The sequence below is a fragment of the Benincasa hispida genome, chromosome 3 (assembly GCF_027475165.1).
Source record: "Benincasa hispida cultivar pf3 chromosome 3, pf3_genome.v1.1, whole genome shotgun sequence".
In the NCBI taxonomy this organism is placed as follows: domain Eukaryota; kingdom Viridiplantae; phylum Streptophyta; class Magnoliopsida; order Cucurbitales; family Cucurbitaceae; genus Benincasa; species Benincasa hispida.
This window is the reverse complement of record NC_143480.1, coordinates 1,583,825-1,597,936: the sequence shown is the minus strand read 5'-3', so window position 1 is coordinate 1,597,936 and position 14,112 is coordinate 1,583,825. Positions and strand designations below refer to the sequence as shown.

At 30.3% G+C, this 14,112-nt stretch overlaps 1 protein-coding gene across 1 annotated transcript; it reads right to left on the bottom strand.

Annotated features, from left to right (window-relative positions):
- Positions 1 to 2,800: 2,800 nt before the first annotated feature.
- LOC120072796 (polygalacturonase QRT3-like) lies at positions 2,801 to 6,414 on the bottom strand. The gene is made up of 3 exons (XM_039025300.2): positions 6,041 to 6,414; positions 5,731 to 5,967; positions 2,801 to 4,046 (listed from the first exon to the last, which is right to left on the bottom strand). Exons 1-3 carry the CDS (start codon positions 6,275 to 6,277, stop codon positions 2,967 to 2,969), a joined length of 1,554 nt encoding a protein of 517 aa, XP_038881228.1. The 5' UTR covers positions 6,278 to 6,414; the 3' UTR covers positions 2,801 to 2,966.
- Between the last annotated feature and the right edge of the window lie 7,698 nt (positions 6,415 to 14,112).

Below are 14,112 nucleotides of genomic sequence, written 5' to 3'. Positions count from 1 at the left end.
GATTTAATTAAACGAATTGAATTAAAATTATAGATCATGTGAGAGATGTTTCATTAATGATTTAAATGAAATAATTAATTAAATTAAATTTAATGAATTATTAATTTAATTAATTAATCGATTAAATTAATTGGGGGATGTAGGCTATCCCATGTTCCATTCATCTCTCTCTCCATTTGGTTAAGAAACCTGTGAAAAGTAAGTTTTACAGGGGATTGTTTTTGGTATTCACAGAATTGTTCTATACAAAAAAAAAAAAAAAAAAAAAAAAAACTCTCTCAAAATTCTCCTCCTTCTTCCCATATTCATTTGGTTTCCACAAACCAATACCGAAAATTCTCATAGAATAAGGAGATAGCCCATTGGTGGTGTTCGAGATTTTAATCCCAATTGGAGAATTTGCCTTATCAATTGAGTCTTCAAAGTAAGTAACGTTTCTTTTTTTCTCTGTAAAATTTATTCAACACTGCATGCTTAACCTAGGGTTTTACAATATATATAATTTTGTTAAATCTTTGTGTGTGTGTGTGTGTGAGTGTATTTTTTTGTTTCCAGTGTATTGGTATTTCACATGTTCTAAACGAATTTCGAGTAAGGTCCTGATTTAATTTCACTATGCTAGGGCTTTTATCCCTACATTTACATGAACCAACTTGAGGGCTACAATGATCCTCAACATCCACAATATGTGTTCAAACTTCACCGGGCACTCTGGTCTAAAGCAGGCCCTTCGGGCGTGGTATGACAAACTGAAAGCTACACTTATCCAATGGGATTTCTCTAATTCCAATATTGATAACTCACTGTTCTTCCTTATTCTAATTTATGTGGATGACATACTAATCACAGGGAACTCTCGAACTTTCATCAACAAATTTGTACAGCGGCTGCATAGTGTTTTTGTTCTTAAAGACATGGATTCCCTTAGTTACTACCTTGGTGTGGAAGTCTTGAGATCTCCTACCGGTGTGTTCTTTTTCAGTCCAACTATATATCTGACCTACTCAATCGAATGGGGATGAGTAAATCTCAAGCCATGTTCCATGCCTTCTACCATTAGCAAAAATATTTCATTTATGATGGGCTTCCCATGGATAATCTCACCTTATACAGAAGTGTTCTTGCAGCTCTCTAATACCTCACTCACACGTGCCTGGATATCTCCTATATTGTTAACAAGCTTAGTCAGTTTCTTTAACAGCCTACTTCCGTGCACTGGAAAGCTGTGAAGCGTGTTCTTCGCTACCTCAGAGGCACACAACACTATGGGCTATTTCTACCTAAAGCTGCTCATCTCGATCTTGTTGTCTACACTGATGCGGACTAGTGGTGTAATGTTGACGATCATAAGTCCATCACAGCTCATTGTTTATTCCTTAGAAAATCTCTTATCTCATGGCCATCAAAGAAATAGAGTGTGGTTGTCCAATCAAGTACTGAATCCGAATATCGGTCTCTTTCCTAAACCGTTGCTGGCATATCTTGGGTTCAATCTCTTGGTGAATTGCAGCTTTATCCCCCTTCCACATCTATAATATGGTGTGATAACCTCAGTGCTTTATCCTTCGCAGCCAATCTTGTTTTTCATTCCCGCAGCAAGCATGTGGAACTTGATGTCCATTATGTTCGTGATGAGGTGCTGGCAAAAACCATTGACGTCTGCTATGTTCCCTCCTTGGATCAACTTGCAAATGGCCTAACGAAGCCTCTATTTGAATCACGCTTCTCCCAGTTCAGTCACAAACTCGACGTGCTTCCAACACCCTCTCGTTTGAGGGGGATGTTAGAATAGGGGACCAAAATGATGTCGTGTGATTTATTTTTTACCTTGTACAATATGGTGTCGTCTAAATTCTTCCATTCTTTGGTTTTCTATTTTGTCCTTTGTATACGTGTCTGTCTTCTATTGACTTTACCATTTGTCATCCTTACCAAATTGTGTATATATTGAGTACCTCTCTAATGGAATAATCACATCGCAGAGCATATTTCCTTATTTCTCTGAATATCTCCTAAATTCTCTCTGTAACTCCACCAAAACCGAGTCATCAATCACATAATAATATCTGAACAAATCGCTTTCAAAATACAAAAGTAGGCCATAATACAATTTGTAATAGCTTGAATAACACTTTTAAAAAGTACTTCTTTAGCTCCACAGAAAAGAGCTTACCCTTCTAACGTTGAAGCATTTCCCAAATTCTGAACTTAAGAGGTCGATCATCATAATTTTTACATCGAGAGTAGGACGAGGAAACAACATGAATCTGTCGACACGATAATTAGGAAAAAAAAACACAATAAATCAGATTTGCCATTGACCAGAGCCTGTCTCGTACTCATCTAAAATAGTTAAATAGTATTGTATCGTGAGTTCACCATCACTTGCTATTCGTACATATAAAAAGGAAAGTAATCGAGGTGCATAAAAGTTGGGAAATGAATTTTAAAAAATTAATAAAAGAACTAAATAAAATAAGAGAAAAAAAACCACTTTGTTTTCTTTACATAAAAAATAATGCAGATTTTTTTTAAGCAGATGCACCAAGATTAAAACAAAAGAACCTGCTTAGTTTTTTTTTTTTTTTTTTTTTTTTTTTTTTGTACGATGTTTATTTTTAAAAAATTCAGTTTATTTATTTTTTTAATACAATTATTTAAAATTAATTTCCAAAAATCCCGATTTTTTATTATTTCAGTCTCAGATGTTGGCGTGGGTTAAAGAAACACGAGTCTCTGACGTAAAAGCAAGTCTTGTCTTTATCGTTCTTCCATATTTCACAAACATTAAGAAAGCAGAGAACCAAACAACACTTCATATTGCATTTTTTTCTTTTTTGGAATTCCAACTCTTCCAGCTAATTTTCCATTTGAAACTAGCCTATTTATTTACAATTTTTGTGCCCAAATCCATTCATAATCAATTTATTAACTGTATTTTACCTCTTTTCTCTTCCATCCTAGGTCTAACTCCGCCCCTGATCCACCGTCGCAAACACGCTTCCGACCACCGCAACGTCCGTCTCAATCACCACCCGGTTCTCCGATACATTTCTCACTATATGCTTCGGAAATCCATTGTCGCTGCTTCGAAACGAGTATTGAACGTTCCTAATATGATTCGGAAACGTGAGAACAGAATTGAAATCTAGAATCCATGAAGTTCCGTTTCCTTCCAATTCTGCGCTTCCGACTGTTGATTTCACCTGCATTCCTTTCGCGTTGTTTCTCTCGATCACCACCTGATCTATTTGCTTGAATGCCGATTTCGATTCGTCCAGTTGAACGATCGCCACTCCTTTGCCCGATCCGCTGAACATGTTGTCCACGATGTTCACTCCACTGACGATGCCATTGATCGATTTCAGCGTAATCGAAGCATCGCCGAGAAAGAATGTATTGGAAATGTGGAGTTGAACTGGATCTTCCGCTACGATTCCAGTGTAATCCATGTACGAATTCACGATTCTGGTCTGTGTTAGTCCTGGTAACTGCAAGTAAATTCCCGTGCCGCCGAATCCGGTTGCCTTGTTGTAGCAATGCACGCCTGTGATAATGTTCGCTTGGCCGGAGACGACGATTCCCGTGGCGGCGGAGAAAATGACGACGTCAGTTACGGCGTTGTCGTTGCCAACGAGCCTGATTCCAGTTCCGGAGAAGTTTCGTTCACCAGGATCGCCGCCGGCAGTGATGTGTTGGCCGAGGAAAGAGCTGCGGATGTAGGTTTCGTGGCCGCCTTGTACTGAAATCCCGGTGGTGGTGAAATGTGTAATATAGCAATTGTCTATGGTAGTTCTTAAGGAATTGACGACGGAAATGCCGCCACCTCTGTAATTGGAATCCAATAGAAGATCTCTGAAACTGATATACTCATAATTATATGATGAAGAAGAACTAAGCATCGCATCCTCCGTGGAGTTCATTGCTCTCTGGTACTTAATTTTCTTCGCCGCTGACAAAGACGAAGACGAAGACGGCGGCGATAATTCGATTAGGTATCCATCAGAGGGAAAATCGTCTGAAGCACGTAAACTTCCTCCGTGTATCTGAAATTTCATCAAAGTTCTTGAGAATATATATTTTTTTTTCCAACCCAAAATATCAATTTAAATTAAACTCCAAACTAATAATGATTCAAGGTGATTTGAATGTATAAAAGATCAATATTAATAAGTTTAACCACAATTCCTAAAATAATTAATAATAAAAGAAGCTTAACCATAACATTTCTTATGCTATATCTATTTTTTCCCCTCTTAATCAATAGCTAGACATAGATTTCTAAATAATGAGTTCATAAATTACACTTTTTTTAATTTAAATATTTTAAGAATGAGATTGAACCAAATATCTTTAGAACAATAATGATCGTATCCACCCTCAAATTAACACATAATTATTATTTTTTTAAAAGTATAAGAATAAGAAGTTAATTTACAAAACAGAAATTCATAAATTTATACAATAAAAAAGGTTAAAAAAACGTAGGTAAAGATAAAAATAAAATCTAAAGTATAGTGGTAATTGCAATTATAAATAATGTAGTGACTTGCATGAATGATATACCAATTGAAATTATAATGCACGATATTTAGTATATATATATATATATATATGAACAATATCTTTACTTTTAATTTATATTTTATATGATTGATTTTCCAATTAAGGTATCAAGTAAGAGTAGATGAACCAATTGGGAGAAAACTTCAAAAAGGTAACCAAAAAGGAAAACTTAATTTATTATTGAATGACTTTTGGAGGCATCAAGAAAAGCAAGATTTGAGTTGGAAGAAAGACAAAGGCGTTTGCAAAAGCAAATTAATTGAGAGCACAAAACAAAGAACCTTGTTTGAAATGCAATGCTTTTCTTTCCATTTTCAAACACCTACCCTTTGAAAATTTTTCATTTTAAATTAAAAGTCCATTATCAATTATATATAATAGACACCTATTTTCTTTCTTAAGTAATTAAAGTCCATTTATTTTTATTTTTATGTCAAAATGAATAAAACTTTAATTGGCATATATTACTTTCCTTTCTTAGTTCAAAGTCTCTTTATCTCTCTTATTTCTTTGACTCTAAACTTACCTAAATGTCGTAGTTTTAATTATCAATTCAATTTTAGCTAATTCATATACTACTTTTTACAAAAAGAAAAAAAATATAAAACTATAAAATTCATTTATCTCATAAAAATAAATTTGACCGACATGCGAATTAATCATTGAATAACAATCTCAAACTTCATTAATTTTATCAAAAAAAAATTACTCCAAAGAAATCATCCATTTGAAAACATATAAATGTCCTATAATCATTAAAGGCATATGCTTGGAATAAAAACTTAGTAAATGATCAAAACTACACATTGTTGAAATTTAGAGTTAAAATTAATGAAATTAAAAGTGTAAGATCTAAATTGATATATTTCATAAGTGAATGGTGAAAATTGATTTTTTAATTTTTAAAATAATAATAAGAATAACAAGAAAGTCATTTTTAAAGAGTGGCCAAACAAGTGTCGAGTATGCAGGGAGAAAGGGGAAGTGAAATGACTTTTATAACCCTCTTATTAATTTTCACCAACAACCTTCCTTCCCCATTTCTATCGGGCGTTACCAAAATTAGTTGCACTGCTCTCTTCACCTAATTAAACACTTTTCAATTTCCAATTAATTCAACTTTTCTTTTTCCAAATTATTGTAATCAGGTGCGGGAATGCGTACCATAACATTGCCTACACCGGCAGCCGGTAAGCGCAGCGGACGGCTGATCAAGAAATTTCCACCGTCCAGATTAATCTGAGCACCTCCTAGATTCCTGATGCCCTCCATCAACGAGCCTTCACTCGTAGAATTGTACACATCGGACAACGCCCGGAGAAGCGATTCTGTACTGTCGATTTTACCCGTGGGATCGGCTCCATACGATGTCACGTGATACACACGAGCGCCACCTGGTGGCTACACCAATGAATTTGAATTGATTATGACAAACATTTCGGTAAAAATTAAAATAAATAAATAAATAACTTACTGTAAAACTGGGCATTGGGGCAGAAGGGGCAGAATCATGTCGAACCGTCAGTGAGGCTTTGAGTTTGCGTAAATTAGAGAAATGGCGGTGGTAATGGGGGGTTCCGCCGGAAAAATGGGTGGCCGGCGCCGGAGAAGAAAGGGAATGTAAATAGGGTGTTGCAGATGAAAGAAAGGGGAAGACGAGGAGAATGGTTGGAAGGCATAATATGAACAAGAGAGATGGTTGCGTCGCCATTGTTGGTATGTGAAGAAATGTTTTGGAGCAGGCTTTTCTTTTTTTCTTTTTATAGAGACAGAGACAAAGAGAGAGAAATGGTTTAAGTTAAAGGTTGGAATTTGGGATTGCATGGAGAAAAGAGAAGGGGTTTAACTACAAAAAGAGACCCAAGGATCTCAATTAATTAATTAATTAATTAGATACTGTTTTAGGGAAACGTGATAAAGAATATGACCCAGCAAGAACAGGCAAAATAATTTAAATTATTATCTTTTATAAGGTTTCATATCCATCCATTTATTTGTATTTGTTGAACTCAAAATAAAAGTTAAATTAATTTGTAAAATCTAAGCTCTTATTTAAAATTTTTAGATCTGTTATTTTGGAAAAATATAATTGACATACACACTCGAGATTACATATTATAATCTTCATATTTTCATATTTGTTCTACCCAAAATATTCTCATAAAATAGCTCAAATTTTTACTAGTCTTCTTTTCCCTTAAATTATGAGCTTGCTTTTGGAATTTTCAAAATCTTATGTATTTAGTCACATCTATTTTCTACATTTATATTTTTTTTAGTAGATAATTTTTATTGAATTTTGGCAAAATATTAAAAATACATTTTTCACATATAAAAAGAAGTTATGTCTTTGGTTTTTAATCATCTCAATTTTAAATACTTTAAGCTTTATACTGATTCAATTGTATGATAGTTTGAATGGTATAATGTTTAGAGAGAGTAATTTTGTAATTGAGGTTGTTGAGAGATTCTTGTGTGATTGTAGTAATTTCTCTAGTCGGTTGTTTTTTTTTCTTATTTGAAACTTTTCCACGCTAATTCTTGTAGTAGAGGTGAAATATTTTACCGTACAGTCTATACACTTTCAATCTTGTATCTAATAAAATTTTTGAAAAACCAAATAGTTAAAAGTTTATGTAGTTATTGTTTAATGGTTATTATACTCCTCGACATTTTCATGTGCTCTTTAAATAATACATCCTTAGTGCGTCGTGTAAATGTTAAATAGATTGACCGTACCACTTAAGACATCAATAAAAATCTTAATGTTAATTAATAAATTTTTTTTAAAAAAATAAAGAAATGAAGAGCAATCATAAGATTTAAATGATTTAAAACTACAATGATTAAACCCACAAACCTTTAAAAACCATACAACTAAGTCTATAATTTAACCAAAGAAAAAAGAAAAAGAAATAAATGAAGGAACTACAAATAAAAAAAAATATAAAAAAAAAAAGGTCCCGCATGTTATTGTTGGTTAGAAATGGAAAAGTAAACGAAAAAAGAAAAAGAAAAAGAAAAGGAAGTTGATGCAAGTTTTGGTGTGGTTTGGTTTGGTAGCCTAACGAAATTGACAAAGGGTAAGGTATTTTTACCAACTAAGTTAAGGTTATTGTTGAAGCAACCCCAAACCCTATCTCAAAATACCCTTTTATTATTATTGTTATTATTGCTATTCCTATTATTTTATTGCTGGAGGTTTGATGACAAAATATGTCTAACTCCCTGAATATTTTTTTCTTTTAAGATAAACACATTTAGTGTGATTCAAATTTACGATCTATTATAAATTATATTTATATTTATAATCTAGATGTAACTAAAAGATAAATATTCGATGCTTTAATGTCCTAAGCAAATTGGATATAAAAATTAGATATGGAGATATCACATATAAACCATCATGGGTGAAGCCTCCTCTTGGAATTATCAAAATAAATGTAGATGCTGCATTAAACATCCGACGATGGGCCTTGAAATTGTGTGTAGAGATTCCAACGGATTTCAAAATAAATAGGATTTTTTTGGCAAAAGCGTACTGCGCACATGACATATATATTTTTTAATCTCCCAAATTACAATATGGTCGATTAACAGTTTTTCGAGTACTGTGTAGTTCCTATATCGTGTATAAATTCTCACTAGCAATACAACGTAAATGGAATCGTTTATGAGAACATGTATCAATTCTCAATAGAAATACAGTAAATGGAGTTGTCGGTTATGTTATGAAACTTCAACCTAACCGATTGAAAAGATAAAGGTGCCAGATTTTTTTCACTATTTTAAAATTTGAATTGACGGTTTCATATATATTTTGATTTAGTGGTAAAAAAGGAGACATAGTCTCAATAAATGTTGTCCCCTGAAATTAGTCAGGGTGCGCGTAAGCTGGACTGTAAGCTGGCCCGGATACTTGCGCATATAATAAAAAGTTGAACATTTTAAAAGTTGGTAGAATCATTAATCATCACGAATTAAACATGTAATTCAATTTAGGTCCATCTTGATAATCATTTGGGTCCCATAACTATTTTATTTTTTATTTTTATTTTTTTGAAAAATTAAACCTATCTCCTTCTCATTTTTTACAATGGTGTGAATACTTCTTAATTACAAAAGTTGAATTCCTAGTCAAATTCTAAAAAAAAAAAAAAAAAAAAAAAAAAAAAAAAAAAAAAAAAAAAAAATTAAGTTTTTTTTTTTAGTTTTTAAAATTTTGGTTGGTTTTTTAAATTATCGGTAAAAAGTAAATAACAAAGAAATAAATTTGGAGGTGAAAGTAATGTCTAAAGTTTTAATTGTAAAAAAAAAATGGTTATCAAACAATGTCTTAGTTTTTTTTTTAAAAAAAAAAAATTAAGCACATTTATATTAATTTTCAAAAATGGTTTTCCTCTCTCTTAAGTAAAAGAGTTGGATTCTAAGTCAAATTTCAATAGCAAATACACTTTTTAAAAATCACTTTTTTTATTTTTCAAAACTTAGTCTGATTTTTAAAAAATATTGAAGGAAGTAGATAATAAAGCAAGAAATTTAGAGGTAAGATTGGTGTTTATAAACTTAATTTTCAAAATCTAAAAAAAAAAAAAAAACAAATGATTAATAATTATTAGATAAGTTTTTCTAAAGTATTGTTTTTTTTGTACGTTGATAATTCTTTGTATAATTTTATTTAAATTAAAGTTATTTTTTTATTAATAATTAAAAAGTATAGGAATAAATGTAATTGACAACTCACCTTGGACCATTGTTTCCGAAATTTTCAAATTTAACCGAATGAGAGGATTAGGTTAAGTTGCTCCATGCATCCCTATTTTTGTTATATAGCAAAAGTAAAAATAAAAATAGTTCATTTTAGAAAAATGTATATGTTAACGGTAAAGAATCAATATATGTATTTTAATGAATTTAATTATATATATACTATATACTTTTTTAGTTTAAGATGATAAAATAATAAGTGTAATTATCTTTTCTTTTCTAAAAAAACTAAAATATAAAATAATACCGCAGGTATATTTTTTATTACGTCAAGATAAACATAACTCAACAATTAAGATATCTACATATTACTTTAATCAAAGAGGTATAAAAATTGTTTAAAATCAAACGAATTGGCAATCTAAAAAAACAATAACCTATCAAATTAACTAAATATAATTAAACTTTAAATTATACGTCTTCAATTTGTTTCTTAATTTTTTTTTTTTGGCACAAAGTTGAAAGTTACCTCCTTAATTTAATTTTAGGAGAATTTATTTTTTGAGTAGAATCGTAAATCTTCTATTTATATTTTTCTTCTCCTCATCATCATAGTTATTATTATCATTTGTATAATCTATGATTATATATACTTATAAATGTTTTTGTACAAACCTAACTGTTGTAATAATCATGGGAGATGATTGTTAGCTTATTGAATGTGCATTTAATATGGCCTAAACCTATAAACATAGGATGCAATGGGATGACAAGGACAACAAGGACTATAGCATCTAAATAGCCTTTCAATTTGTCTATGTGACATTTGTTGTTAAATTAAACTATAGTTTCAAGAGAAATCTTAATATTCATTTCAAAAAGAGAGAAAAATAAATATTTATGTCTTAAGGAGAAAACTGAAATTAGAAATAGTTTCATCCCGTTATACTATTTTAGAAAAACATTTTTATAAACAATTTAAAATTAAAGTGATTTGTTATCCGGTGTAATTAGCTAAAGTTTTAACAGATTAGAATTAAAAAAAATACATCTCGACACACTTTAATTAACTATCTAATTCTCTTGGTATGATTTTTTTTCTTACAATAAATGTGGGGTATGAGAATTTGAAATTTCGATTTTAAAGAAAAAAGTTACGTGTCAATTATCGGTGAACTCAGTCTACTTTAGTATGTATTTAATTAAAAATACAAATAAGATTTCGAGACTATAATGATAAATGAGACCATTGATTTTTTTTTGAAAAATGGACGGCTTATAAAAGAAGTAAACATATATTATAATTTATAATGAATATTAGATTGCAATATTTAGCCACAAACATTATAAAAGAAGCAACCTTCAATGGGAAGTCATTCCAAATTGGTTGGATATCAATGATTAATTAACGTGTCCCACCAACTAATGGACCGATTTAACAACAAAGCACAAAACAAAACAAACTGGGTTTGCTTTCATTCCAATGTCGTTATATAAAATATACCTTTTCAACGAAAACGAGTTAATTGTTATAAATTAACATAATAAAAAATTAGTACTAACAAAACAATAGAAAATGAATTATCAGAACATTCAGAAACGTATATATATATATATATATTATATATATATATATGCAAGATTCTCTTTTATATAGACACAGAATGTATATATACAATATTCTCTAATCAATTAAAAATGAATATCAATTAATCACTATTATTAATTTTAATTAATTATAAATTTAAATATATCACTTAATAAATTTCAACCTGTCCTAAAAATAATAATACATTTCGACTAATACATTTATAATTAATATTTGTGCTATTTTAATTATTTTTAACATAAAATATTGTTATTTATTTTTAATATTCTAATTATGTTATTGATTAGACTAAATTATTTTAATAAATGTTTAACAAAAAAATATTCATTCATTTTTATCTTTAAATGATTAAATAATTAATTAAATAACAATGTATTAAAAATAATTGTTGAATGAAAATTTGTGAACCAATTATAAAGTATCACATCATTTCTCAAATTGATGATGAAATTTTAAATTATCAAATTTGAAATTGATTAAAGGTTGACATGTGTCCCAAATTGAAACTGAATACATAAATTGGCATTCTTGTTGATGTCATGTGTTTTCATTATGACCACGAATAAAATAAATCGGTCCAATTTAGTATTAATGTTTGAGCTAAAGTTTAATTGAGCCGAAAAAATGTTTAATTTGGCCCAAAGGCCAACTAAAGCCCAAATCCAGCTAATTAGGCCCAAGGATTAAGTTCATAGACCAACAAAACACAAGCTCACAAAACCCATATATGAACTTTATAAATAGAGGAGTTCCCCTTCATTTGAAGGGTTCATAAATTTTAGATTCATAGAGCCTGGAGAGAATGCTCCAAAATCCCATTACTCAGAAGACTCTCTAACTCCTAATGCTGAAGTTCTTCGAAATACAAACATTATTCCAATAATCCAACTTCAAGAATAGTCCCACACTTCGCTTCCATACATCAAACTTATGCATTCAATTGAGAGAGAATTAGATATCAAACCACATCCGCATAAATCAATATAAATATAAGTTCAACTCCACGAAACACATTTCTCCGAAAACTTCTTGCGAACTAGGGGTAGACATTCAAACTACAAAATTGAATTGAATTAGACTAGAAACCAAATTCTGCAGTTCGATTCGGTATAGTATAATTTTCAAAATGAATTAAGTAGTTCGATTCGGTTTCAAAATTGAAAAATGAATTAAAACCATACCGAATTGTCTTTTGTTCTTCGTCTGTCGTTGTTCGACCTCATATTTCTGATAATTTGGATTCTTAAATCTTGAGGTATATTCTCAAATTTAAGTATCATAACTTTTCCTTAGGGTTGACAAAATTTCCTGCAAGGTCAGTCTTCGCGGAGTCCCACCTTGATCGGGGCGGGAAATCCTTGATTTTAAGGGTGGAAACATTTCCGTTTGGTTTTGGTTTGGTGGTCAAATTAAATCGAACTGAATTTTCTAATATATAAAATCGAACCAAACCGATTTATTAGTTCAAAATGAATCGAACCAAATCACATATATGCGATTTGGTTCGATTTTAAATTTGGTTTTGCTATCTTTGAAAAAATATATGTTATATTTTTAATTAAAAATCGATTCGATTTTATTATTTTTTGAAATACACACACACACACACACACATATATATATATATATATAGTTAAAAAAAATTTGTTCGGTTTCAAATTCGATTTTCAAAATTGAAATCGAACTTAACCGAATTAATTCGGTTTCAAAATTTCTTCAAACCGTACCGAACCACATTTTTTAGTTTCACTGAGTTTTCAGTTCGGTTCGGTTTTTAGAAACGGTTCAGTTTTTGTGGTTTGAATGGCGACCCCTACTTGGTTTGACCAGGGATGGAGTTCAAATCGGGTACTTTTTTAGGGTCTTCGTCTGGGGACGGAAAGGGTATTCCCGCCCTGACTTCATTTAAATATATATATATATATATATATATATATATATATATTAGGTATTTAGCTTTTTACATTCAGTTCAAGCTTTAGTTTACCTCAATATAAGCCAAACCTAACCTTAATTTAGCTCATATTAGATATTAACAGGGAAATCCTCACGGAAAATTAACAGAGGAATCCCCGCCCTTCATCCCTACCTTCAAATGGTGGGAATGAGAGGCGGGGATGGGGGTAAATTCCCCCATCAGGGACGGAGACGGGGAACCCCTTGCCCATTGCCAACCCTACCTTTCCTTTTCAAAAAGGGAAAAGAATTTGGAAGAAAATTTCAAATTATAGAAATTTAGAAAATAGAAAAAAATCATCAAAATCGCAAAAATCGAACCGAATTGCACCGTATATATGTGGTTCGATTCGATTTGGTTCGAAAGGAACAAGCGGTTTGATTTGATTTCATATAATAAATTTTTAAAATTTGTTGTTTGGTTTAGTTTGAGCCCTAAACTGAACCGGACCGTGAATACCACAACGCGAATAATAATACTTAAATTCAATTCATGACTACATTAATTATTCTCTTACATTTAATTAAGTAATTATTTAATTTGAATTTTTATATACGAAATTGGTAAAACAAACCAACATTTAACTTTCAGACATTAATTTTTCGACATATCCTAATATATATATATATATATATATATATATATATTAATTATTCTAAATATTTTAAATTGGGAAATATATTTCACATATTTAATATTTGGACTCATTAAACAATATTCGCAATACAAAGAGATTGTAAAGCTTCCCGCGTGTGTTTTTAATGGCTTGTTTCTCATGCATAATGGTATATTATTCTAAATAATATACTTAAAAGTTAAAAACCAATGTACATACGTTTTAATTTTTGGGCTATATAAATTGGCTGTTCTAATCTAATTAAAATTTAAAACATAAATAGTGTCAGTTGGAATATTTCCATTACGTACTTTGTAAAAGTTTAATTTTTTAATAAAAATCTTTTTATATAATAATGTTTTGTGTTGCATATATTTAAGTGATTCAACTCTGCCTCAAAAAAAAAAAAAAAAAAAAATGTGTTTCTACTCGTCAAATATCTTTTCTTTGGAAGATATTTTGTTAATCATTTTTTAAAGTCATTTTGGACAATTCTCTCTCTAAGTGTTTCTACATAATTTAATATTAATTATATTTATTTATTAAGATTACAGAAAATTGAGATCATCTAAAATCATTTAAATTGCTACATTATACACACATACTTTAAATTATTAATTTTTTCAGAGATGTATATATAGATTTTAAAAAATCCAG

Bases quoted from the DNA above. Each gene is read 5' to 3' on its own strand.
- LOC120072796 (XM_039025300.2), bottom strand. From the start codon at position 6,277: ATGGCGACGCAACCATCTCTCTTGTTCATATTATGCCTTCCAACCATT. The intron at 5,968-6,040 runs GTAAGTTATTTA...TCATTGGTGTAG, and splicing joins CCCCAATGCCCAGTTTTACA to CCACCAGGTGGCGCTCGTGT. The intron at 4,047-5,730 runs GTACGCATTCCC...ATGAAATTTCAG, and splicing joins CCGGTGTAGGCAATGTTATG to ATACACGGAGGAAGTTTACG.